Source organism: Indicator indicator, chromosome 9, assembly GCF_027791375.1.
Source record: "Indicator indicator isolate 239-I01 chromosome 9, UM_Iind_1.1, whole genome shotgun sequence".
In the NCBI taxonomy this organism is placed as follows: domain Eukaryota; kingdom Metazoa; phylum Chordata; class Aves; order Piciformes; family Indicatoridae; genus Indicator; species Indicator indicator.
In genome coordinates, this window is record NC_072018.1 from 32,366,749 (window position 1) to 32,390,220 (window position 23,472).

Below are 23,472 nucleotides of genomic sequence, written 5' to 3' on the forward strand. Positions count from 1 at the left end.
TCCAGGACCACATGAAGTCTCATCCTGAATGTCTGCAGGAGTGGGGCCTCCACCACATCCCTGGGCAACCTGTTCCAGTATTTCACCACTTTCATTATAAAGAACTTCCTTCTGATGTCCAACCTAAATCTACCCTGCTCCAGTTTCAAACCATTGCCCCTTGTCCTATTCCCACTATTCTGAACAGTCCCTCTTCAGCCTTCCCATAGGTCCCCTTCAGATATTGAAATGTAGCTATAAGGTCTCCAGAACCTTTTCCTCTCCAGGCTGAAGAGCCCCAATTCTTTCAGTCTGACCCTGTAGTGGAGGTGTTCCAGCCCTCTGATCATTCTGTGGCCCTCCTCTGGACCTGCTCCATCAGGCCCATGTCCTTCCTGTGTTAGGAACTCCAGAGCTGGACACAGTACTCCAGGTGATGTCTCACAGAGCAGAGCAGAGTGGCAGAATCACCTCTCTCCACCTCCTGACCATGCTTTTTTTGATGCAGCCCAGGTTGCCATTGGCCTTCTGGAATGCAAGTTCACGCTGTTGGCTCATGTCCAACTTCTCATCCACCAGCACCCCCAAGTCCTTTTCTCCAGGGCTGCTCTCAATGTCATCATCCCCCAGCCTGCATTGCTATTGAGATTGCATAAGATGTGTTTATATCTCAGTCCTAAAGCCAATCTCCCAACCTTCTGCTGTCAGCAGAGTTGTGTAGAGTCCCTGCTATCTCCACAGCTATGGGAGACCTAGAGTCTCCTCTCCAAGTAAACACAGAATCACAGTTTTGTGAGGTTTTTTTTTCCTTCACTTTAATCCTCAGCTGTTTCGGGTGGAGGGGTGGGGTGGGGGGGGGCTTTTATTTACAGCAGCTTTATTAACATTTTTATACCAACCATGCATAAATTGCTTACATTCAGACTAACAAGTGCAAGTTTATTGTGGTCCAGAGCAGGGCTCTTGGATCTTCTTGAAATGCAAATAACAATTTAAAACATCAGTCTCCACTGCCTGAAAGTGAGAGGCCCCTTTTGACTCCATAAGAGAAATCTGGAGTGGTTATCCTGCCAGGCTTTAGAGAGGTTTAGCTCTACTTTTTGAGACATCAACAGGAGAACCTGGGTTTGGTTCTCCAAAGTTTTTTCTCATGTGCATTTCATTTTGACATCCAGCAGGTGTGAGGTTGAGTTTGGAGGCAGCTAAAAGGGCAAGAAGAGGTTAGAAAGGGAAAAAAAATGTTAGGAAAGTGAAGGTGAAATTAGTTGGCTCCAGTGAGAAGGGAAGGGGGAGAGTGAAGCAAAGGTGAAAATTAAAGCACCCATTTTGAAATACGATGTCTTAAAGTCAACTCAGCTAAAAATTTTATTGCTGGTCTTGTTCTTCAGCTTCTGGGGGAAGATCACAAAGGGAAGGCTCTAAGGAAGTCACGGTAGTTTATCTTGTCTTCTCCACAAGAGCACAGGTCAATCAGCTGGGGGAAAAAACAAACAAACAAACAAACAAACAAACAGAAAACAAACAGCACAAAGAGGTGAGAGATGCTGCAAAATTTTTCAGAGAAAATTGCCCAGAGGTACTCTCTATGTGACAGGGCAGAGGATCTTAGTCCCCTGTGTGGAAGAGCCTACCACCTCTGTGGTCCTGAATCACAGGTAACCTTGAATGCTTATACAAGGAGAGGAGCTAAGTGTTTGAGTTTAATCCTGACTGCCTTCTGAGCATCACCATGGTGTCAGTCCATCCATACAAAATGCAGTGTGGCCACAGACTGACAGCAAATCTTAGTCAGAAAGCTCACAGAGGTCTTTGCCAGGAGTGGGATGGGGGCAGCATATCTGGCCAGTTCCTGCTCACTGGTGTCACTTTGGTGTCTGCACATGATATAAAGTGGGGACTGATAACTGAGCTCAGCAACAGCCCTGCTAGGGAGCCAGTTCTGGTGTCTGCATTGTGTTACAGAGCTATACAGCCTTCCTGTGCTTAGGGGGAAGAAAGAGGACTTTGGTTTCTTTGACTGCATAACTAACCTCCTTCTGACACCCAGTGAGATGGAAAAAGTTTAATATCAGAGTTCCTCGCAAGCATTCTTCCCTTTGTCACCTGGAGACAGATTTTTCAGGGTTGCTCTTGTGTGACTGACAGCTGTGCTCCTCTCCAATCCAGACAGTAATTGACTACCTATCTGCCAGATGTTTTATTTATAGGCTGACACACTTCTGAGGGCTCTGGGCACACTCTTATTAAGATTTCAAGACAGAAGAGGGATGTTCTTTTAGTGTATAGGCCCTAGATAGGATTTCAAACATGGGGGTTTAGCTTCTCCACATGCTCTTGGGCATGTCAATTCATCTCCTGTTGCAGTGGGAACAGGAAGGACTGTCACCACATTGTGTATTCACCAGGGCAGAGTGGTCTCTGCTGAACTCTAGTAAAGTAAAGCCTTTGGTTCTGGTCAGAGGCCTTCAATCAGTGCACATCCAGAGACATCAATGCCCTGCCTGTGCACCTTTCTAACCATGGCTTGATGTTCACAGCTGGCTGGTTTGGAAAATGGGGAGGGGGTGGTTAGCAAGGGAAATACTCCCTTTGGTTTCTAGACTTCTTTAAACTCCAAGCCTGCCTTTCTTGGCCACTACTGTGCTGCTTATGCTAAGAATGTATCCTTGCCAGTCATAGTCCTGAAAAGATCCCCCAACACCACTGCATGATTTTTTTCTCTTCAGCTTCCCTCCCATTTTCTGCTCTGCAGACTGGGATCTCCACATGCTGTTGGTCATGGTGCCCAGCAAGGTGGTATTTTAGTTGCATTAATCAAGAGATTAGGATTCTAATTTCCTCTCTTTTTATTTTTATTTTTTGGTACAATACTTAGTTCCCAAGTTTTCAACTGAGTTGCTATTAAACCCAGAACACATCTAAGCTTTCCCAAGGTTCCCTCCCTAAGCACTGCAGTGTCATCTCTACTCAAGCCCAGATCTCCTTAAGTCATGACAGACACTCAGTAGCTCTGCAGTAACCTGTCCCTGATCTCTACCATGATGTACAGCCTCTTCTGCTGATCTTTGAGACCTGCACCCATCAGGCATTTCTAGATTCACATAGCAGTGAAGCCAAACACTAAGCTGCTCATTCTGGGGCCAAAGTGGGTAACATTTCTCCCCTTTACTTAGAGGACAGCAATTATTCATTCATAGAATAGTTTAGGTTGGAAGGGACCTTAAAGATCATCTAGTTCCAAACTCTCCACCCCAGGCAGGGACACATTCCACTAGCCCAGGCTGCTCAAGGCCTCATCCAATCCAGCCTTGAACACTTTCCGGGAAGGGGCATCCATAACCTCTCTGGGCAGTCTGTTCCAGTGTGTCAACACCCTTACTGTCAAGAATTTCTTCCTAATCTCCTGTCTAAATCTGCCCTCCTCAAGTTTCAATCCATTTCCTCTCATCCTATTACTACAAGCCCTTGTAAAATGCTTCCCAGCTTTCTTTCAACTCCCTTCAGGTGCTGGAAGACTGCTATAAGGTCTTCCCAGAGCCTTCTTTTCTCCAGGCTGAACAGTCCCAACTCTCTCAACCTGTCCCCATAGGGGAGGTGCTCCAGCCCTCTGATCATGTTGTGGCCCTCCTCTGGACCTGATCCAGCAGTTTGATTATCTCCTGCTTTAAGACACAGGTTCAGTCCAACACCTCAGAGGCTTTTCTGAACTGGGACTCTCTTTCCCCTTTCTTTAAGCTGTTCTCCTTTGTAGAGCAGAGCAGCAGTTTGTCTCCCCTGGCTAGGGTTGGTTTGTAGAAGAACTCTTTTGGAAGAGCTACAGTAGGGGAATTCAATATGCACAGCAGCTCTTCCTTCTGACCTTGTTAAGAAGAGTGGTATTGGTTGGCATGCTCAAGCTGTTGCAAAGGGCTAAAAATTTTGCTTTGTCCAGGATGCCAGAACCATCCTCATCACACTGAAGAAATGCTTCCTGAATGTTCTTATTGTTCAAGTGCTGATGGAGCTTCAGCTCTTCCTGAACCTGCACAATTAATGCATCCAGTTCCTGCTTGCTGGTCCCAAGCATGGGGATGTCACTGTAGAAGAAAGGAAGAACAGGAATTCATGTAAAAGCTATTTCTGACAGTCTTATTGTGACACTTGTGTGGTGGCTGCTCACCATGGCTGGCCAGACTATGTATCTGAATACACAACAGGCTTCTGAGGTTTTTATAGCAAGCTCACCTCAGCTTCAACTTGGAGATGAATCTCAGTCTTGATCTTGAAGCATTAGGCAAACTATTTTCCCTTTGCAGAACCTTTACACCATCCACCTTTTGCCTGCAGGTGCTCTGGAACCAGGAGCATTTTCATGTGTGCTCCAGGAACTGTCTGCAGCTCTTGGCTGATCTGTCCCTGAACTACCATGATACTAACTGACTCTAAAGTGTGGTATGAGGTAACAGAGTTGTTACTGGGTCACCCAAAATGGGTCCAAGCAGCTAAAAAAGAGGATGTGGTCTAGACTTTGATGGGCTGATAAGCACAGCCAGAGCAAATGAAAGAAAATATCCTACTAAGCCTCCTCTGAGCCTGCAGCTACCTAGTGGCACATGCAGATATTGTTAGCAGCATCTGTTGCAGGTAACTGCTGTCTTTTGGGAAAACATGACTGTGTCCTTTTTAGCTCTGCTCCTGAGCCAGAGCTGTCCTGCAAGTGGGTTTGGGTCAGCAGCAGCTATGACATCATATGGTACATACTTCATTCCCTCTGTGTGTGTCCAGACACAGGCTGTTGGAGCTGAATAATCAGTCAAGGAGGCATTAGGCAGCAGGCTGGAGCCCATGGAGACTGCTGGAAATGCCCTTAGCTGTCAACCCTGAGTCTTTCTTACTACCACGAAGCCATCCCTTGAAGCCTACCTGCTGGCAGTCGCCTTCACCACCTGCCGTGAGCGAAAATGATCCCTGAGGGACTGCAGTGTTGCTGCAGGGAAGCTCTCTGGATGGCTCTCCATGTAATTAAGCACATGTTCATCAGCATCAGTGATAACAAACCTGTGCCCAAACACTGGGGAAGAGGAGTTCAAGAAAGGAGTGTTACTTGTCTTTCAGCATGGGTAAGACACTTCATCATTCAAGACAGAGCATGGCTTCTCTCTTGTGCCTGGGCTCAGCTTTGAGCAAGCTCTGCCCTTTGTTTCAGTCCTTGAAGTGAGAATAATTTCACTGACTCAAAGGGAATTCTTCTGCAAGCGAAGCAGCTGCTGAGAAAGAGGCCCCATGCTGGTGCCTACAACTCCTCCCATTAGCACTGGTGTGTTTCTAATATTTCAGTATTACATTTATTTTCCTTACAGGATAGAATTTCCTTACAGGATAGGCCTTTGCCACAGGAAGCCACCCAGCACAGCTTTAACCCTGTGAATCTTGGACCAAAATGTAATCTGAACACAGACTGTGGAGAAGCTCTTCTCCTAATTATGTCAGAGGTCCAAACATAGACACTAACTGAGTTTTATCAATGTTATGAATGCCAGAAGGAGCAGATCTTTTATGGAATCATGGAATTATTTTGGTTGGAAAAGATCTTTAAGATCATCAAGCACAACCCTTAACCCAGCACTGCCAGGTCACCACTAAACTGTGTACTTCAGCACCACACCTACATGATTACATCCAAGGATGGAGACTCCACTGCTTCTTCTGTATTAGAAATGCTGTGTCCAGCAGGAGTAGGGAGGTGATTGTCCCCTTGTACTCAGCTCTGGTGAGACCACATCTTGAATATTGTGTTCAATTTTGGGCATCTCAAGACAACAGAGATGTGGAGGTGCTGGAGCAAGTCCAGAGGAGGGCAATGAGGCTGGGGAAGGGCCTGGAAAATAAATCTTCTGAAGGGCAACTGAAGGAGCTAGGGATGGTTAGTTTGAAAAAGAGGCGGCTGAGGAGAGACCTCATTGCTGTCTACAACTACCTGGAAAGTCGTTGTAGAAAGGCTGCTGCTGGTCTCTTCTCACAGGTAATTAGTGATAGAAGAAGAGGGAATGTCCTCAAGCTGTGACTGGGTAGGTTTAGACTGGACATTAGGAAAATTTTTTCACGGCAAGAGTCGTCAGGCCTTGGAATGTGCTGCCCAGGGTGGTGGTTGAGTCACCAACCCTGGATATGTTTAAAGGTGGCTTGGATGTGGTGCTTGGGGATATGGTCAGGAGGTGAACCTTGTAGAGTAGGGTTCTGGGTTGGACTTGGTGATCCTGAGGGTCTTTTCCGACCTGAATGTTTCTGTGATTCTTTGGGAGCCTTTCAAGTGAAGAAACTCTCCATGCAATAAATGGCATATCAGAGCAGGCAGTGAAAAGCAGTACTCAGAGAGCATTATCATGGATTTTACCTTCAATTGTAGAACCAATGGTGAAGTCAGAGGGCTCATAGTATGTGGCATTCTCTGTAGTAGAACCAGGTTTGGCTACTCTGGTCTTTCCCAAGTATTTGCCTCCAATGATGCCAGAGTTACGGACATGGGGCTCATAGATGCTGATCATATCATTAGACAGGAAGTAAGAGAGGATGAAGCGACGCTTTCTGTCCTCAGGGTTTGGTGATTCCTAAGGAAAAAGAAAAAAAAAAAGGTAGTGGCTTTGGAAAAGAAGATTTGAAGCATGATTTTCTTTCCTGGGATGCCCAGGAGTACTTAGTCACTTCTAAGCAACTGGAGTTCCTAGATTGTTTTAAGAGCTGACTAAACAAAGCTGCAGATATTCTAACATAGCATAACAAAGCCCTGGATTGCACTAAGTATCTGAATTTCAAAGGGTACTTGCTCTAGTCAGGCTAAGACAAGCAGAATCCAGGTTGAAGTGACCAAGTATAGTCAGTGTTTCCACAGACTGAGTAATCCAAGAGAAAGGAATATCCTATATGGAATAATTCATCACAGAGCTAGACTGGCTGTAAAATTCAGCACTAAAGTTCTATTTTTCATCATAATGAGTTCCCGAGAGAGGTCGGTGCTGCTTCCAGCTCTTAGTCACAGGAAGGCACTCCCCTGACATGCCAGGAGGTTTACTTGCTTAGTTTAAAATTAAGTGGCTCTGAACTTGTCAGCTGTGACCTTTAGGAACTCCTGCACAGTAGAGAAGTCAGCCCTTATTCACCCTGAGTGTTTGGAGAAGGCAGGCACCAGGTAGTGCAGGAAATGCCATTGCAACTGCTGGACATGCCAGAGGCTCCTTGAATAAACCAGCTGGAAAGCTGGCACAAAGGCCACGTTGTGGTGAGTGGAAAGCATTGCCCCTGTAGACTACTCAACTTCTGTGCTGGCACTTGGCTGCTCTGCCAGCACAGCCCCTTGCTGGCTGCTGCAACTAGGAGTAGCCTGGAGAAGGACAGGTGCTGGCTGCCAGCAGCAAGGAAACAGCAAGCTCAGGCTTGCAGCAGCAGTTGCAGGCTGGCAGAGGCACAACCCTGTTGCAGTGCTGCTGTCTGTGGAGTTATTCCACAAAAGGCGGTGGGTTTGTCCCATTTCTGGTTTGTACTTTCTGGCCTTGTCTTTTCTATCTTTGTGTGCTACTACTTGTCAGAGCAAGTAAACAGTAACCCAGTGGCATCCCTTAAGAGGAATTAGTGCTGGCTTGGGGAACTGTCTTTTCCCACCCGTACAGAGGAGAATTTACAGAATCATAGAAGCACAGAATGTTTGGGTTGGAAGGGCCCTTCAAACATGATCTAGTCCAAACTAAATCATCAGTCTGAATCTCCCCTCTTTTAGTTTAAAACTATCACCCCTTGTAACACAGCAGACCTGGCTAAAAAGATTGTCCCCATCTTTCTTATTGGCCCCCTTTAAGTACTGAAAGGTCACAGTAAGGTCTCCCTGGACCTTATTTGCTTCCAGCCTTGTCTGAGCAGGCTGCTCCTCACATCCTTCTGACTGTACCACATAAGCTGGCACTGTCCTATCAAGGAAAGCACTTACCAGGGTCACTTGGTATCGCAGCACCTTATGGTCATTCTCTAGCATCTTAATGACATCCTTATAGGGAGGCTTTGGAAACAGAGAAAAGCAGTTCTGAAGAGAGTCTTCAAGGATGCCAAAGCCATTGTAAGGAGGAATTACCTGCATCCAGAGAAAGTGACAAGAATAAATTGCTGAAACTAAAACCAAGACAAAGTTTGCAAGACAGCTTATAACAAAACATCTGTTTTGAAATAAATCTTCTGTCATCAGGTAGCAATAGCTATGACATCTTGCCCAGCAGAGACCCTATTAGCCCAGCCATGTCTTGGACCCCTTGATTATATAAATATTTAAGAGAATTAAGAATACCTGAAATACATAAATCTAGGTAATTTCTCTGAATAGAGAGACTATGTCTATACCAGTAACTAAACCTTGCTGTGCACAGCATCTCAGTCATCTATATGGTTGCACTGTTAACCTAGTCCCCCTTACATTGGTCGTCTAGGCCAGCTAGGACTCCAAATCACCCCTAGGCTCTATTTGGGAGGTAGCAAAGGCTGTGACCATTCCCAGTAGGCACTTTGGATTTAGCACCTTGTTCTGGAGGCTATGGGAGAGTTTAGTGTATGAGTGCAGCCAGCCTGTGGCAGCTGGCTTCCCAGCCAAAGCCAAACCCAGATGTTGTTTAATTTTCTAGTACAGACACAGCCAGAGTTCTTTTTATCACTACTAGCAAGTGCTTAGTCCTTTTCAGTATTAGAAATCAACAGTTTTAGAGTGTTTTCATTTTTATACTGATTATGACCATTCTTGCCTTGCCTTTTTCAAGTTACTTGCTCTTTCTTTAAGCTGAACTTGCTTACTGTAGTTTCTGACTAAGCTGAATCTATATGTTACTGTAAGAGCTTATACCAACTGCTCCTTCCTCCCTTTTCCTTTGAGAACCTGTTTGTAGTACCTGTGGAACTTTCTCAAGGGGTTTCTTTTTGATTTCCACTGGCTGGAAGTCTGTGATGCCAAATTTGTCGCGATAGAAGTTTCGTGTGAACTCGTCGCAATCGTAGATGAAGAAGGTGCGTCCAAGGAGGGTGGTAGATTTGCCAACAGCAAAATCTTTAGCTGTGTACCACTCAAGTACCTCCTTATCAGAGATCTCCAGCACACAGCTTGGGAAAGCCTCTAAGGAAAAAGAAATCAATCAGGTAGGTGTTAATATTTCCTAGCAAAAAGGGACACAAAAGCAAGCTGTATAAATAGAATTGTAGAATCATAGAATGGTCTGGGTTGGAAGGGACTTCCAAAGGTCATATAATCCAACCTCCTCTGCAGTCAGCAGGAGCATCCTCTATCAGATCATGTTGCCCAGAGTCCAGTCAAGCCTTACCTTGAATATCTCCAGGGATGGGGCCTCAACCACCTCCCTGGGAGATCTGTTCCAGTGTTCCACTACCCTCATAGTAAAGGTCTTGTTCCTAACATCCAATCTAAATCTCCCCTTGTCTAATTTCAAACCATTGCTCTTCATCCTACAGGCCTTCATAAACAGTCTCTTTCCATCTTTCTTGTAGGCCCCTTTTGGGTACTGGAAGGCTGTTACTATAATAGCTCCAGGGAGCTGCTGGTACTGCTGCCCTGCCACCATTTCCCAAAAGATAAAGAATTTAGTGATCATTTAAAGACAGTTGGAGTGTCCTCAGCAAAAATTCTAACTCTGACTCTAACAGAGCCAGCAGAGAAGTATCTACCCACCACAGCACTTCAGAGCAAGCTGATGGGCTGGCCATCTAAACTTACTTTTGTTGTCCACAAAGGTTTTGGGCAAGCGTTGGCGTCTTATCATTATTGGGAATGGGTCTCTACCATCATTTGGCTTGTAGACTTCTCGAACCTCCACTGTGTCATCTGCCAAGTAGTAATGGATGATGTAGGATCTATTCTCACCAAACATGCTGTTGGTGTCATCCCATGTGGCATAGAATCGAAGGACCTCGGGTGGAGAAAAAAAAAACCAAAACAGGAAGAGAAAACAAATATAGATTAGAATTACTAATGCTTTGTCCAGGTGAAGTGAGTTGAAATGGTTTGAGTGATCAAAGGCATCTCACTTATCTTCTCTGCCAGGTACAGGAGAAGCAAGCCTTTGTACTGTGGGCACTGGGATTAATGGGCTGCTAAGGCAGTAGTGGGAAGAGCAGCAGTGGCCTCCAGAGCTGGCCTGGCTTATCTTGACAGCAGCAAGTGAAAAAGAACAGTTTATGCTAAGACAAGAAATTTACTTCAGGAAGCATGAGTTAAAATGAGGAGGAAGTGATTAAAAAGCATCAGAAAATAAACTGCCCAAGAACAAGTAGGGAAGTAGTCAAGGGAAGTGATTTTAACACAGTAAGATAGAATCTTTGTTTTGACTCTTAAATCTCTCAGAGGTTTCATGGCCAATTCTTGACTGCTCTGATGCTGAGGAATGCAGAGGGGAATGCACTTGGCAGCACTAACAAGGCTGCTTTCGCTGCAGACCCCATCTTATTTCTGCCTAGTCAAAATATCATTTTTTAATGCCACTGAAATGCTCAAAGAGTTTCCCAAGGCACAGCTCCTAAACAGGCAATCCAACAGCCACTGCAGGCAGAGCTGGCCTAGTCCAGATCTGAGTCACCAAGGCTAAAGTGGCAGTAGAAAGTCAGATGTGGCGCACTGCCCTCAAACAAGGTGACCACATCTGGCAACTGTATATGGTCCTGACCTGTGCTGACACCTAATTGATGGCCAGGAACTGAGTGATTGACAGCTAGCCAGGGACAACATGCAGAACCCAGGCCATGTCCTGGCTCTGTTTTATTTTCTAGTAGAGACGTAGCCGACCTCCAGAAGAGCAGGGAGAAGAATGCTAGTCAATTGCATGCAGAAGGAGAATTCAGTCAGAGCAAGTGGTGTTTCCACTTGAAATTGTCCACTGACAGCTGTCATCAGTGTTTTGGGGGAAGGAAGCAGTGGATGCAGCATGCTCAGTCATATTAGAACTGCATCTGGCCCTACCTGCTAACTTCCTGAAGCAGGGGGCTTACCTCGTCTTAACAGAAAACAGGAGAGAAATGGAAGATCCTGAACACAGGCTCCACAATCCAAAGAGAAGCTGTTTACAAGGCACAGAGCCCAGCAAAAACAGAAAAGGTTTAGTTTCTCACTAAAGCTAAGAAAGGAGCAAATCTGGAGCCTGTTCAGTGAGCTTTTTTTAGAATGAGTGAGGTTGCAGATCCTCACAAGACTCGGGTTTCAGTGACACAAATAGTCTGTGATGTGGGGAACCAGCTCTCTCACCTGCTTGTCGTACGTCAGAAACTGTTTGAGTTGGTCAAAGTCTGATGGAGTGATGTAGTTGTGCTCAGGCATCCGACGTAGTTCTGTGTATGGATCAGAAACCATTCTCTCTGGAGGGTTCAGTTCAATCCCTTGGCTCTCCAGGAACACCTAGGAAGGTCATCTGAGGAATTAATGATGTCAGGAGTTCTGAAGGTAAGAGGTAACTAGAGATTACAGATGGGGTGAGATGAGTGTTGTTACAACACTGTGAGTTCATTCCTTACTGACCACCAGGCTGCAGGAGTTGTAGTTCTACTGCAATAGCAAATACAATAGAAGATCACAGAATCACAGACTCACAGAAAGTTAGGGGCTAGAAGGGACCCCCAAAGACAATCTAGTCCAACCACCCTGCCAGAGAAGGATCACCTAGAGTAGAGCACACAGGAATGCATCTGGGTAGGTTTTGAATGTCTCTAGAGAAAGAAGAGGCTCCACAACCTCTCTGGGCAGCCTGCTCCAGTGCTCTGTCAGCCTCACAGTGAAAAAGTTTTTCCTTATGTTCACGTGGAACCTTGCACCCATTGCCCCTTGTCCTATCATTGAAAATCACTGAGCAGAGCCTGGCTCCATCCTCCTGACACTCACCCTTCACATATGTATAAACATTTATAAGATCACCCCTCAGTCTCCTCCTCTCCAAGCTAAGCAGCCCCAGCTCCCTCAGCCTCTCCTCATAAGGAAGATGTTCCACTCCCTTCATCATTTTTGTGGCCCTGTGCTGGACTCTTTCAAGCAGTTCCCTGAGGTCCTTCTTGAACTGAGGGGCCCAGAACTGGACACAATATTCCATATGCAGCCTCACCAGGGCAGAGTAGAGGGGGAGGAGAACCTCTCTCGACATACTAACCGCACTCCTCCTAATACACCCAAGGATGCCATTGGCTTTCTTGGCCACAAGGGCATATTGCTGTCTCATGGCCATCCTTCTGTCCTCCAGGACTCCCAGGTCCCTTTCCCCTACACCACACTCCAACAGGTCCATCCTCAACCTGTACAGGTACATGGGGATCATCCCAAGATGACCAAGATGCTTCTGTTTAAAATTCTTCTTGGCTTTGCTTGCTTTTAACTACTCCAGGTAGTGCTGCCCTCGACTTTACTTGAGCAGAGTTTTCCTTGGCCTTGGTGTCACTTATGTAAACAAAAAGAACTAAATTAGTGCATACTGATGGTGCAGTCAGTTGGAATTTGCAAGAGATCCAGGGCTCCCAAACGTGTCAGGCAGTGGAAGTTAGTGTTACCTGTACTAGGCCCACCAAGGCCCTTCAGACCAGAGGCTATGTGCCAGAGTGGCAGCTCCAGTCCTTCCTTCAGGAGCAGTACTTTTCCCACAGAGAGATTTTGCTTATCTTTGATGCATCAACAAACTCTAGGCTGCTGCTTGCATACTCACATCAGTCACCCAAAACAATCTGTGAAGGCAATGGACTTCTTCCTTTTTGGCCTTGGGAAGTGGCCCATGAAAACTTTCAGCCCAGGAAGCAACTATACAAACATCTCCAACAGGCACCAGGGTGAGATCACCCTGAAGACTCACAAAGCAGGTTCACTCTTTCAGACTCACTATTTTCTGGTCTGGAGGATGCCAGTTAATGATAAATAGATTACAGCCTTCAGCTGTAAACCCACGTAGCTCATTTCATGTTTTCCATCAACCAACAAACCTTTACATGAGAACCAGCACTTTGTCTGGTGTGCACCAACTTTACAGGAGAGCTGTACCCACATGTTCCAAATAGCCACATATATACCAATATATTACTCATCTTTGGGAACATTCCTGGGCACTGAGGCCAACTGGCAAGTGACATCTTGCATCTGAACTCTTCTCAGCCTCCACAATAGGTTGGTTGCATGTGAGTGACCTACTGGGAAAGATCCCAGGAACATTCTAACTCCTAGACTGCTCCTGGGAATTGCTTGGAAGAAGAGTAGCTGTCCAGGGCTGAGATTTTACTAGGAACAATCTAGCAGGGTACAGTATACTGGTATTTGTTCTAACTTGTTATTGGATTGTTATTATCTCATTTACTGGTCAGAAATTGCCAGAAATAGAAAAGCAGGCAATGAGTAATCTCTCTGAGAAAGGTCAGCTCATACCACAATTCTCAGCCCACAGATCATGACTGTTCTTCTGGCTGCAAAGCTGCAGATGGCTGCAAAGCTACTGACTCCATTCCCTTCCCTTGTTCTTAACAGCAGAGTATTAAATTAAAAAAGAGTGAGGATCATGTATGCACAGTGTTTCACCTGGACTCTAAGCAGTTAAACTGGTGCCCATATAGAACTGAGCTTACACCAGTTCTGTCCACACAGAAGTAAGATTGGAATCTGTACTATAAGGAGCATTTCTGAGGACAAAGGATGGACTTCCAGCAGTCCTGGGGCAAAACCACTGAGCAATTAACATGCTCAAAGCAAATATGCATTGAACTTCTCACTGAGCTTCTGTACACCTGGAGGTGTTCAAAAAAAAGATTGGATGTGGCACTTGGAGCCATGGTTTAGTTGTCAGGTGGTGTTAGGGATTAGGTTATAGGTTGGACTTGATGGTCTCTGAGGTCTTTTCCAACCTGGCTGATTCTGTGATTCTGTGAAAGACTTAGAATCATAGAATCAGTCAGGGTTGGAAGGGACCACAAGGATCATCTAGTTCCAACCCCCTGCCAGGGCAGGGACACCTCACACTACATCAGGCTGGCCAGAGCCTCATCCAGCCTGGCTGCAAACACCTCCAGGGATGGGGCCCCAACCACCTCCCTGGACAACCCATTCCAGGCTCTCACCACTCTCATGAGGAACAACTCCTTCCTCACGTCCAGCCTGAATCTCCCCACTTCCAGCTTTATTCCATTCCCCCTAGTCCTATCACTACCCACTTCTCCACCAAAAGCAAAACGGAAGATTTCAGACAACCTGGTTGTGAAAGCTACAGGCTGCAGCCTCCTGGATTTTAAGAGGTCTGCCCAGCTGTGTCAGTGCTGTCTGTACAGGAACCACACCTGAGTGAAGGGGTCACAGTCGACTATGCGGTACGTCCTGCCGTACATGCTGATGCTCATGCCTCGATTCAGGTCTTTCCAGTGGTAGTGATCCCCACGCTCGTTCTTGGGCACTCGGTGCCGTCTGATATGTTTTCCTTGAGGAATACCAGAGTTCTTCACAACAGGCTCTATGACATACATGCTGTCATCTTCCAAATAGTAAAAGATAACCACGTGGCGGATCCGGTAACGCTCTTCTGTGGAGAGAGGAACATCCTCCTGGAAATAGGCATAAAACCTCAAGATCTGCCAAAGGGGCAATATAACAAAGGGAGAGAGAAAGAAACAATTTGAACACCACAATTACTCTATTAAGACCATTAATTTATTTGCAATTTCCTTTTGCAATTACTGGGTTGTGATCAGACAAGACGACCTATGAGGACAGCCTGAGAGAGCTGGGGTTGTTCAGCCTGCAGAAGAGAAGGCTCTGAAGAGACCTAATAGCAGCTTTCCAGCACCTGAAGGGGGCCCACAAGAAGGCTGCAGAGGGACTGCTTACAAAGGCCTGTAGTGGTAGGATGAGGGGCAGTGGTTTGAAATTAGAAAAGAGAAGCTTTAGGTTGGGGCTTAGTAACAAGTTCTTCAGCACTAGGGTGGTGGAGCACTGGAAGAGGTTGCCCAGGGAGGGGATGAGGCCCCCTCCCTAGAGATAGTCAAGGTCAGGCTCAACAAGGCTCTGGGCAACTTGATCTGGTAGAAGATGTCCCTGCTCACTGCAGTAGGGTTGGATTTGGTGACTTGGGTCCCTTCCAACCCAAATGATTCTATGATTCTGTGATCCTTTCCAACTCAATGCAATCTGTGAATCTGTGAATCAAAGCCAACTATAGCCTAATCCATGACTAATAGCAGACATTGTGAGAGCTTTTATCAAGGCCTGACTTTTATAAATTTGGCATGCATGAGGTGAAAAAAATGGCCTTTTGCCTACTTCTCCATGATCAGCTCCTATTTCAGCTACTGCCAGGTGCTTGCTTACCACCAGCAATCTAGTTTACTGTCAGCTCCTTTACTTGGCAGAAGCATGAAGAATATTCCCTGAAGGATCATTCAGTGCCTCTAAGAGGATGTAGATGGCCAATCAGGCCTTGATTACCTAGGCTACATCAACCCAGAGATCGAAGTAATTAAGTGATGATAAAGACACAAGTTCCTACTAGGCAGCAAAAGTGCTTCCAAAGGGACAGTCTTCCCCTAGAAGCACTGGTGCCCCTGCTGCTACTCTGGATTGAAGCAAGGGGCAGAGGAGCATCTGACAGGTTAAACTAAATCCCAGCACACAGGGATTGAAAGGGACCTCTGAGGATCACCTGGTCCAACCCCCATGCAGCTTCACCTAGAGCAGGCTGCACAGCATTGCATATAGATGGGTTTGGAACCTCTCCAGAGAAGGAGACTCCACAATGTCTCTGGGCAGCCTGTTCCAGTGCTCTGTCACCCTCACAGGAAAGAAGCTTTTCCTCATGTTCAGATGGAATCTCATGTGTTCCAGTTTGTGCCCATTGCCTCTTTTCCTGTCTGTGGGCACCACTGAAAAAACTCTGACCCCATCCTCTTGACCCCCACCCTTCAGATGTTGATAAACGTTGATAAACATTGATAAGATCCACCCTCAGTCTTCTCTTCTCTAGGCTAAACAGCTCCAGGTCTCTTAGCCTATCCTTGTCAGAGAGATGCTCCAGTCCCCTCATCTTTGTAGGCTCCACTAGACTCTCTCCAGTAGTTCCTTGTCTCTCTTGAAGAAGCAGAACTGGATACAATACTCCAGACATTGGCCTGACTAGGGCAGACTAGAGTGGGAGGAGAACCTCCCTTGACAGGAAGATCTATGTTACTCCTATGGAATAGCCTCAGCAACTAACCCAGCACATCTGTTCCCCAGGCTGTCTCACAGATGGGCTGAGGCTTGGCTGCAGACCTCCTTTGAAGGCGTGCCTGGCAGCATGAAAACCCCTGCATGCTCTCAGGTCTGCTGAGCCTTGCAAACACTGCAGCAAACACTCTGTGTCTGTGGCTGTGCTTGCCAGGGTGCCACTGGCACATTTAAAATTGAGGGTCAGCTCAGGACTGCTCCAGGCAGACACAGAGCCACCTCCTAGTCTGATACGATCACCATGATATAAGGCAGGAGGTACTAATGGACCAGTACGGGCTGTAACACACTGTGGTGACACACACCAGCATAAATAGACCAGAGTTACACAGCCTCACAGGTCCCCTCTGCAGACTGCCTTTTGCAGTCTGAGCTCAGTTACAGTTTCAGTACAGTTTTGGAAACAGAGAAGGCCAGGCTGTGGTTTTCAGAGCCATGGTTATAAAGTGAAGCGTTTCAGAATTCATCAAACTTCTTTCCCAACACCCGCTGGAAATGCTCTGGCGTAACTCGTGGGGAATGTCTTACAGCTTCACGTATTATAATCCTCCTCCTGCAGCAAAGAAAGCCTCTTTCAGTCTGGGGTTCAGCTGTCTCTGACTAAGGGCTGTGGCATCTGAAAACTGCTGTACACTGTCCCATGAACCCTGGAGCTAACTGTTTGTGTCTCTGAGCTTGGCCAGCGATATTCCTGGAATAAGCTTCTTTATACCTTTTTGTCAAAAGCCACGTGTGCTGGAATGAAGCCTGAAGGTGGGGCCCACTTGGCTGGCCCATAGGTCAGGGCAGGTCTTTGGTTGGACAATTCCTCTAGCTCAGCCTGAGAAAGCTGGTTCACGTAGAGCCGCTCTCTGCCGATCCCCACCGTTGGCAGCCGAGAGAAGGCAAAGCCATTTTTGTAGCCCAGCGTCTGGGAGCGATGAAAAGCTGTTTTCTGTGGAAGGAAATCCAGCTGTTAAAATACTGCATGCATTTAGTAGATACAGCTACTGAAAGCCCAGCAAAACAGTAAAAGAGTAGTATCCAGAACGCTCCTCAACATTTTAACAGAACCTACTGCAGCAGTTAGTTACAATCAGATTTGACACTCAGACCAAGAAGGCTACAAAACCAGTCAGTGGCTGGAGAAACAAAACACCAGAGTGACCTCAAATCCTAGCACTGGCACAGACTCCTGAAGAGCCTAAATCACTTGTTTCCCTATTGCCACCATTCTGAGTGCTTCAAACGGGGTGACAGCACTTTATCTGCCCTAGCATTTCTCACAAACTCTTTGTTCCCTACTCTGTGGTACAGCAGGGAAGAGCACCATGGGAACTCACTCTGTTATTGCTCACGGTACTCCCTTGACAATTGAGCTTCTTGGAGCCTTTCACCTGTCTTTGCCATCCATCTCACATCAACTACTGAGCCATTCTTTGAGCTAAATAATTATCCTGATGGCACAGGAAGGTCCCTGCTTTGCTTAAGGACACACAACAAGAAAATGTCAGAGCTGTGAATAGGATCTGACCTCTGTCAGCCCAGTCCTGTTCTTCACTGCTCAAGATGAGGACTGGATTTGGGTTACACCAGGCTACTTGACTTGCTGTACAGTCTACCATGCCTGGTACCTCACCTGCAATCTTGAGAGCATTTGAAGTAATGCATGCCTGACAGGACCCACTGGGCTTACAAGCACTTAATGCTTCAGAGAAAGCAGGAGAAATTTTGAGTCCCTGAGAATAAACCCCAGGATTTTACCTTATCTTTTGCCAAATAGAATTGTATACATTTATAGTGGTAAAGGAACAAGCTTCAGCTCCTTTTCTAGACCCAGACTTGCAATCAGTCCAACCTCAGGCATGTGAACTACTTCTTTTCCACCCCCTCCCTCACTCCTCATGGTTAAGCCTCTAATCTTATTTATATCTTCAAGGCCCCACTTGGATTTCATACAGCTGCCTGGTTCTCTTTAAACTGGTACTACAGCTCTTGCAATGCTGTGGAGAGAGCAGTTAGGAGCACAGATACAGGTGAAAGCCATAGTTTACCAATGATATGCTAACAGAACGTCATACAAAAATCTTGTGTTCCATGCCATGGAACTGCCATTTCTCTCTGTTAAAGAAATGCCAACAGAGAAAAAAATTCAAAGAAATCCAGGAAGTTTGCCTTTAAATTGGCAATATCAGTGTTTGCCAAAGTGCACAGGCTTTTACTGGCCCACAGCTGCATAAAGAGAACACCTCTTAAGTTCATAAGGCTCCATAGACTCTCCCCAGCCAGCATGGATGGCAGATAACACCTCACAGTATCAGCTGACTCATGCAAATTTAAAAGGGAAAACTCAGAATGTAAACTCCTAATCTCAGTTGCTCTGTCCACATTTGAACAAATGCCACTGGATTTTCTTGCCAAGCCTATAATGCTTCCTACCAAGGCTGTTCCCCCTCCCAGTGTCCCTATCACACAGCACTAAGCAGTAACGATCCTTGAACACAGAGGTTTCCCTCAGGGTTTCTCAGCATCCACTTGGAAAACAAGAATCACAAATGCCCTTTTTGCTGATCAGTATCTAAAGGATTGGAGTCAAGTCACCAGACTCTTTGCAGTGGTGCTCGGTGATAGGACAAGGAGCAATGGACACAAGCTAGAAGAAGTTCCATCTAAACATGAGGGAAATCTTCTTTCCTTTGGAAAGCTTGGAACACGCTGCCCAGAGAGGTTATGGAGTCTTTGTCTCTGAAGAGATTCCAAACCTGCCTGGATATGATTTCATGCAGCCTGCTCTAGGTGACCTGTACTAGGTTGCACTAGATGAAGTCTAGTCCAGAAGTCCCTTCCAACTCCCACCATTCTGTCCTTTGTGAGTACTATCCCAAGATATGTCTCCCTTTTTTTCAGTACAGCATGTCCATGACAAATGTTCCCATGCAAGTGCATGAGGCTTCTCATCCTGGAATACCAGAGCATACTGGGTCCCTGTTCTGATGACAAAGCAGCTTGGATGTATTTGGAGGGAACACAGGGAAGAAGGGACCTCACTCAGAATATGGAGCCCTATCATAGAATCACAGAATGTTTGGAAGGAACCTTGGAGATCATCTGCTCCAACCTTCCTGCCATGGGCAGCAATGCCTCTCAACTAGACTTGGCTGATCAAGGCCTCATTCAAACTGGTCTTGAATACCTCCAGGGACAACCATTTCAGAGTCTTACCACCCTCACACTGAAAGACTTCTTCCTAAGTTCCAGTCTAAACCTGGGCTATCTGTTCCCTACGAAATTCTGGGAGCATTTTTTCTGATGGAAGCAATCAGGATACTGGTTTCTTAAACTGACATTAGCAGCATTGAGTATCAGTTGAGCAATGGTGTTACAGAATCACAGAATTCTCAGGGTTGGAAGAGACCTCAAGGATCATCTAGTTCCAACGCCCCTGCCATGGGCAGGGACACCTCACACTAGATCAGGTTGCCCAGAGCCACATCAAGACTCAAGGTGCTAGTTCCCCAGGGAGAAGAAACAGAAGAGCTGGCAGCTGCTCTGAAACAGTACTGGAAGCAGCCTAGGGAGTATCAGTTCTCACCTGTGATATTGCTTCCTCAAGAAGATATTGGATTTGGGTTTATCAGATCCTGAGTGTGTGGGCCACTGGGAATGGGGAAAAGGAGAGGTTGCTTCCTCATTTAGGTACCAATTCAAATGTGGAGGATGAGGATGAAACAACTTCTTTCAAGCAAGCAGCTGAGGGAGTCTCACTTCCTTGGAATGAATCTGGTGGCTGTGGTAGTATCAGTTCTGGAGGGGGCATACCAGTTCTTTGATGGCTATCCAGGCTATTAGTTCCCTGTGGTCTGGGCAATACTGGGAGAACTTTTGTGGAAGTATCAGAGCTTTGGAGGAGGGCTTTTTTGGAGGAGGGCTTATATCAGGAGGGTACTGATTGCCCTTAATAATTGCCGAGGGTGTATTTCTCCCTCTGAAGGCAGTGGGTAGGTCCAGAATATAACTGTACTAGGATGGTTTGGGGGGATTCATTCTTACTGGAGGACTGCTTGAAGTGTGGACAGTGTTGGTTCTCCTGGGTATACCAGGACAATTGAGGGGCTACCAGGTGAGTTTATGGGTCCTGGTTTAGGGTAGTATCAGAATAAGAAGCAGAATCAGAACACATCACTTTGGGAAAAAATAGATGGTTCAGCAAAATAGTAGTTTTCCTGGGGGAATCAGGTCTCAAGTCTGCAAACTGAGTTTTAGGGACACTCCTTCCCTTGGGGTATCACATGAACTGGCAGGAAAACTATCAGATGGATTCAAGGGTGCTGGATCTCCCTGAGGTGAGCTTGCAGATAGCAGTTCTGCAGTTAGAGAGAAAGCTTTGGTGTCTGAAATGAGAGTGGGGAACCTGCTTCTCCAAAGCTATCGGAACAATTCAGGGGTTATCAGATGGGTGGAAGACACAATGAGTTCCTTGGGGACAAGAAAGAGTACCAAGTTCCCAGGAGTGTGGACTCAGGGATACCTGGTCTCCTGCAAACAGACATTCAGCTACATCAGGAGAACATAGAGAGCAGGCAGCCAGCTGTGGGTGGGTTCAGAGGACGGGGACCACAAAACTGATTGAAGGGCTGGAACACCTCTGCTATAAGAACAGGTTGAGGGAGTTGTTCAGCCTGAGAAGGCTCCAGAGAGACCTTAATGTGACCTTTCAGTACTTAAAGGGGGCCTGTAAGAAAGATGGGGACAATCTTTTTAACAGGGGTTGTTGCAACAAGACAAGGGGTAGCGATTTACATCTAAGAGAAGAGATTCAGAATAGATAGAAGGAAAAAAAATACTTACAGTGAGGGTGGTGAGACACTGGCCTAAGTTGCCCAGAGAGGTGGTAGAAGCCCCATCCCTGGAAACCTTCCAGATCAGGTCGAATGAGGCTCTGAGCAACCTGATCTAGCTGAAGATGTCCCTGCTGCCACTTTGGGGGTTGAACCAGATGACCTTTAAAGCCCCTCCCCACTCAAAGTTAGGTTGAAAGGGACCTTAGAGATCATCTACTCCAACCTCACCTGAGTTAAGGGGTTCCAGGTCTCCCGGGGAGTTAGAGGAGGGTCTGAGAGTGTCCCAGCCTCCCAGGGGGTGTCTACAGCGGGGTTCAGGTTACCCAGGACAGCAGAACAGGGTGCAGATCACTGACAAGCCCCATGAGCAAGTGAGGAATGTAGAGGCCCAGTTCTCACGCAGGGGTTCTCAGAGGATACCTGCTAGGACAGGCCAAAGGGGACGTGAGGGTGTCCGAGCACCCGGAGGCGCGGGTTCCCCGTGAGGTCAGGGTACACCGGGCGGCGGCGCTCACCGTGGGGTCTCTGAAGGCGTAGCCAGGGAGGAAGGGCAGTCCCGGGCCGGTCTCCGAGCTCATGGCGGCGGCAGCGGCAGCGCTCCCTGCCCGGCCTCCGGCGACGCCGTGGCCATGGCAACCGCCGGCCAGCCCTGGGCGCGGGCTTGTCGGGGCGGGTCGTGCCTGCGCGCCGAGCGCCGGCGCGGGGTTGCCGTGGCAACGGGAGCGCGGGAGCGCGCCCGCCGGGGTCGGGGCTGCAGGGCTGACCCCGACTCGCCGTGGAGGGGACACCTTGGTCCGTGCAGTGTGGGAAAGAAGCAGCCCCTGGAGCTGTGCAAAGCGCTAATCCTGTTTTCTTGCGGCTTTGAGGAGTCCCCGGCCTACTGCGGCGCAGGCCGCCGCCATGTTCTGCCCCCTCACAGCCAGTCGGGGCCTTTCAGCATAGAATGGTAGAATTGTGTGGGCTGGAAGGGACCTTTGAAGGTCATCTGGTCCAACCTCCCTGCAGTCAGCAGGGCCATCTTCAACTAGATCGGGTTACGCAGAACCTCGTTCAACCTGACGTGGAATGTTTCCAGGGATGAGGCTTCTACCACCTCTCTGGGCGATCGGGGCCAGTGTCTTACTGTAACATTTGTATTCCTTCTATCTAGTCTGAATCTCCTCTCATTTAAAACCATCACCCCTCGTCTTGTTGCAACAAGCCCTGATAAAAAGACTGTCCACATCTGCATCTTTTTTACAGACCCCTTCCAGTACTGAAAGCCACATTAAGGTCTCCCCAGAGCCTTCTCCAGGCTGAACAACCTCAACTCCCTCATCCTGTCCTCACAGCAGAGATGTTCCACCCCTCGGATCATTTTTGTGGCATCTCAACTCTCTCATCCTGTCCTCAACTCCCTCATCCTGTCCTCACAGCAGAGATGTTCCACCCCTCGGATCATTTTTGTGGCATCCTCTGGACCCAGTCTAACAAGTCCATGTCTTTCCTGTGCTGAGGACTGTAGACATGACATTTTGGGACATGGGTTAGAGAAAATTGTAGTGTTGGGTTGACAAAGATCTTGCCCCATCTTAATGATTCTATGACTCCAGAGCTGGACACAGCACCGTTGGAGGGGTCTCATCAAGACCAGAGCAGAGGGGCAGAATCCTCTCCCTCAGCCTGTATCTCACACTGCTTTGGAAGCAGCCTACAGTTGGCTTTCTGGGCTGTGAGGGTACACTGCTGCCTCGTGTCCAGCTTTTAATCCACCAGGATTAAAAGAGGCTCAAGTCCTTCTCCACAGTGCTGCTCTCAATCCCACAACCCCTCAGCCTGCATTGGTACTGGGGATTTCCCTGACCCAGGTTCAAGACCGTGCACTCAGCCTTGTTGAACTTCATAAGGTTCATTCACGTGGGCCCCCTTCTCAAGCTTATCCAGGTAACTCTGGATGGCATCCTGTCCCTCAGGTGTGTCAGCTGCACCACTCAGCCTGTTGTCATCTGCAAACCTGCTGAGGGTGCACTCAATCAACTCTCTAACTGAAGAAGATGCTGAACAGCACTGGTACCAGTACGGATTCTTGAAGGACACCACTTGCCATTGATCTCAATCTGGATATTGATCCATTGACCACTACCCTCTCACATCCCACAATGTAAACTCAGTACTGTCTCTGCCAGGCCCTCACACCCTCAGCAGAGCTGAGCTATGTCCATGCTATTAAAGTCCCTTGGTTTCCAGTTGTCCCTGCTGTGTGCTGTGCCCAGGGAGAGAAGCAAGTAGCCATGGAGGGTGAAATCCGTACCTAGAGTGCTCAAAATGATTTAACAGGAGTTGTGATTGTGCTGGTTTATTATGTATGTAGTATGTATAAGAGCTGTGAAACAGTGGGTTCCATAATATGTCCCTCTCTTTTAAACACAGTGTTTATCTCTTTCTGAAGGAAGCAGCAAAAAGAAGCAGCAG

At 47.2% G+C, this 23,472-nt stretch overlaps 1 protein-coding gene across 1 annotated transcript; it reads right to left on the bottom strand.

The window, feature by feature from the left end:
* Positions 1 to 1,344: 1,344 nt before the first annotated feature.
* Positions 1,345 to 21,599, bottom strand: EFHC1 (EF-hand domain containing 1). The gene is given in 12 exon segments (XM_054383625.1): positions 1,345 to 1,386; positions 1,388 to 1,453; positions 3,839 to 4,055; positions 4,882 to 5,029; positions 6,353 to 6,566; positions 7,937 to 8,077; positions 8,880 to 9,100; positions 9,716 to 9,908; positions 11,237 to 11,386; positions 14,284 to 14,571; positions 16,914 to 17,135; positions 21,537 to 21,599. Coding segments are annotated over 12 exon segments (1,965 nt in total).
* Between the last annotated feature and the right edge of the window lie 1,873 nt (positions 21,600 to 23,472).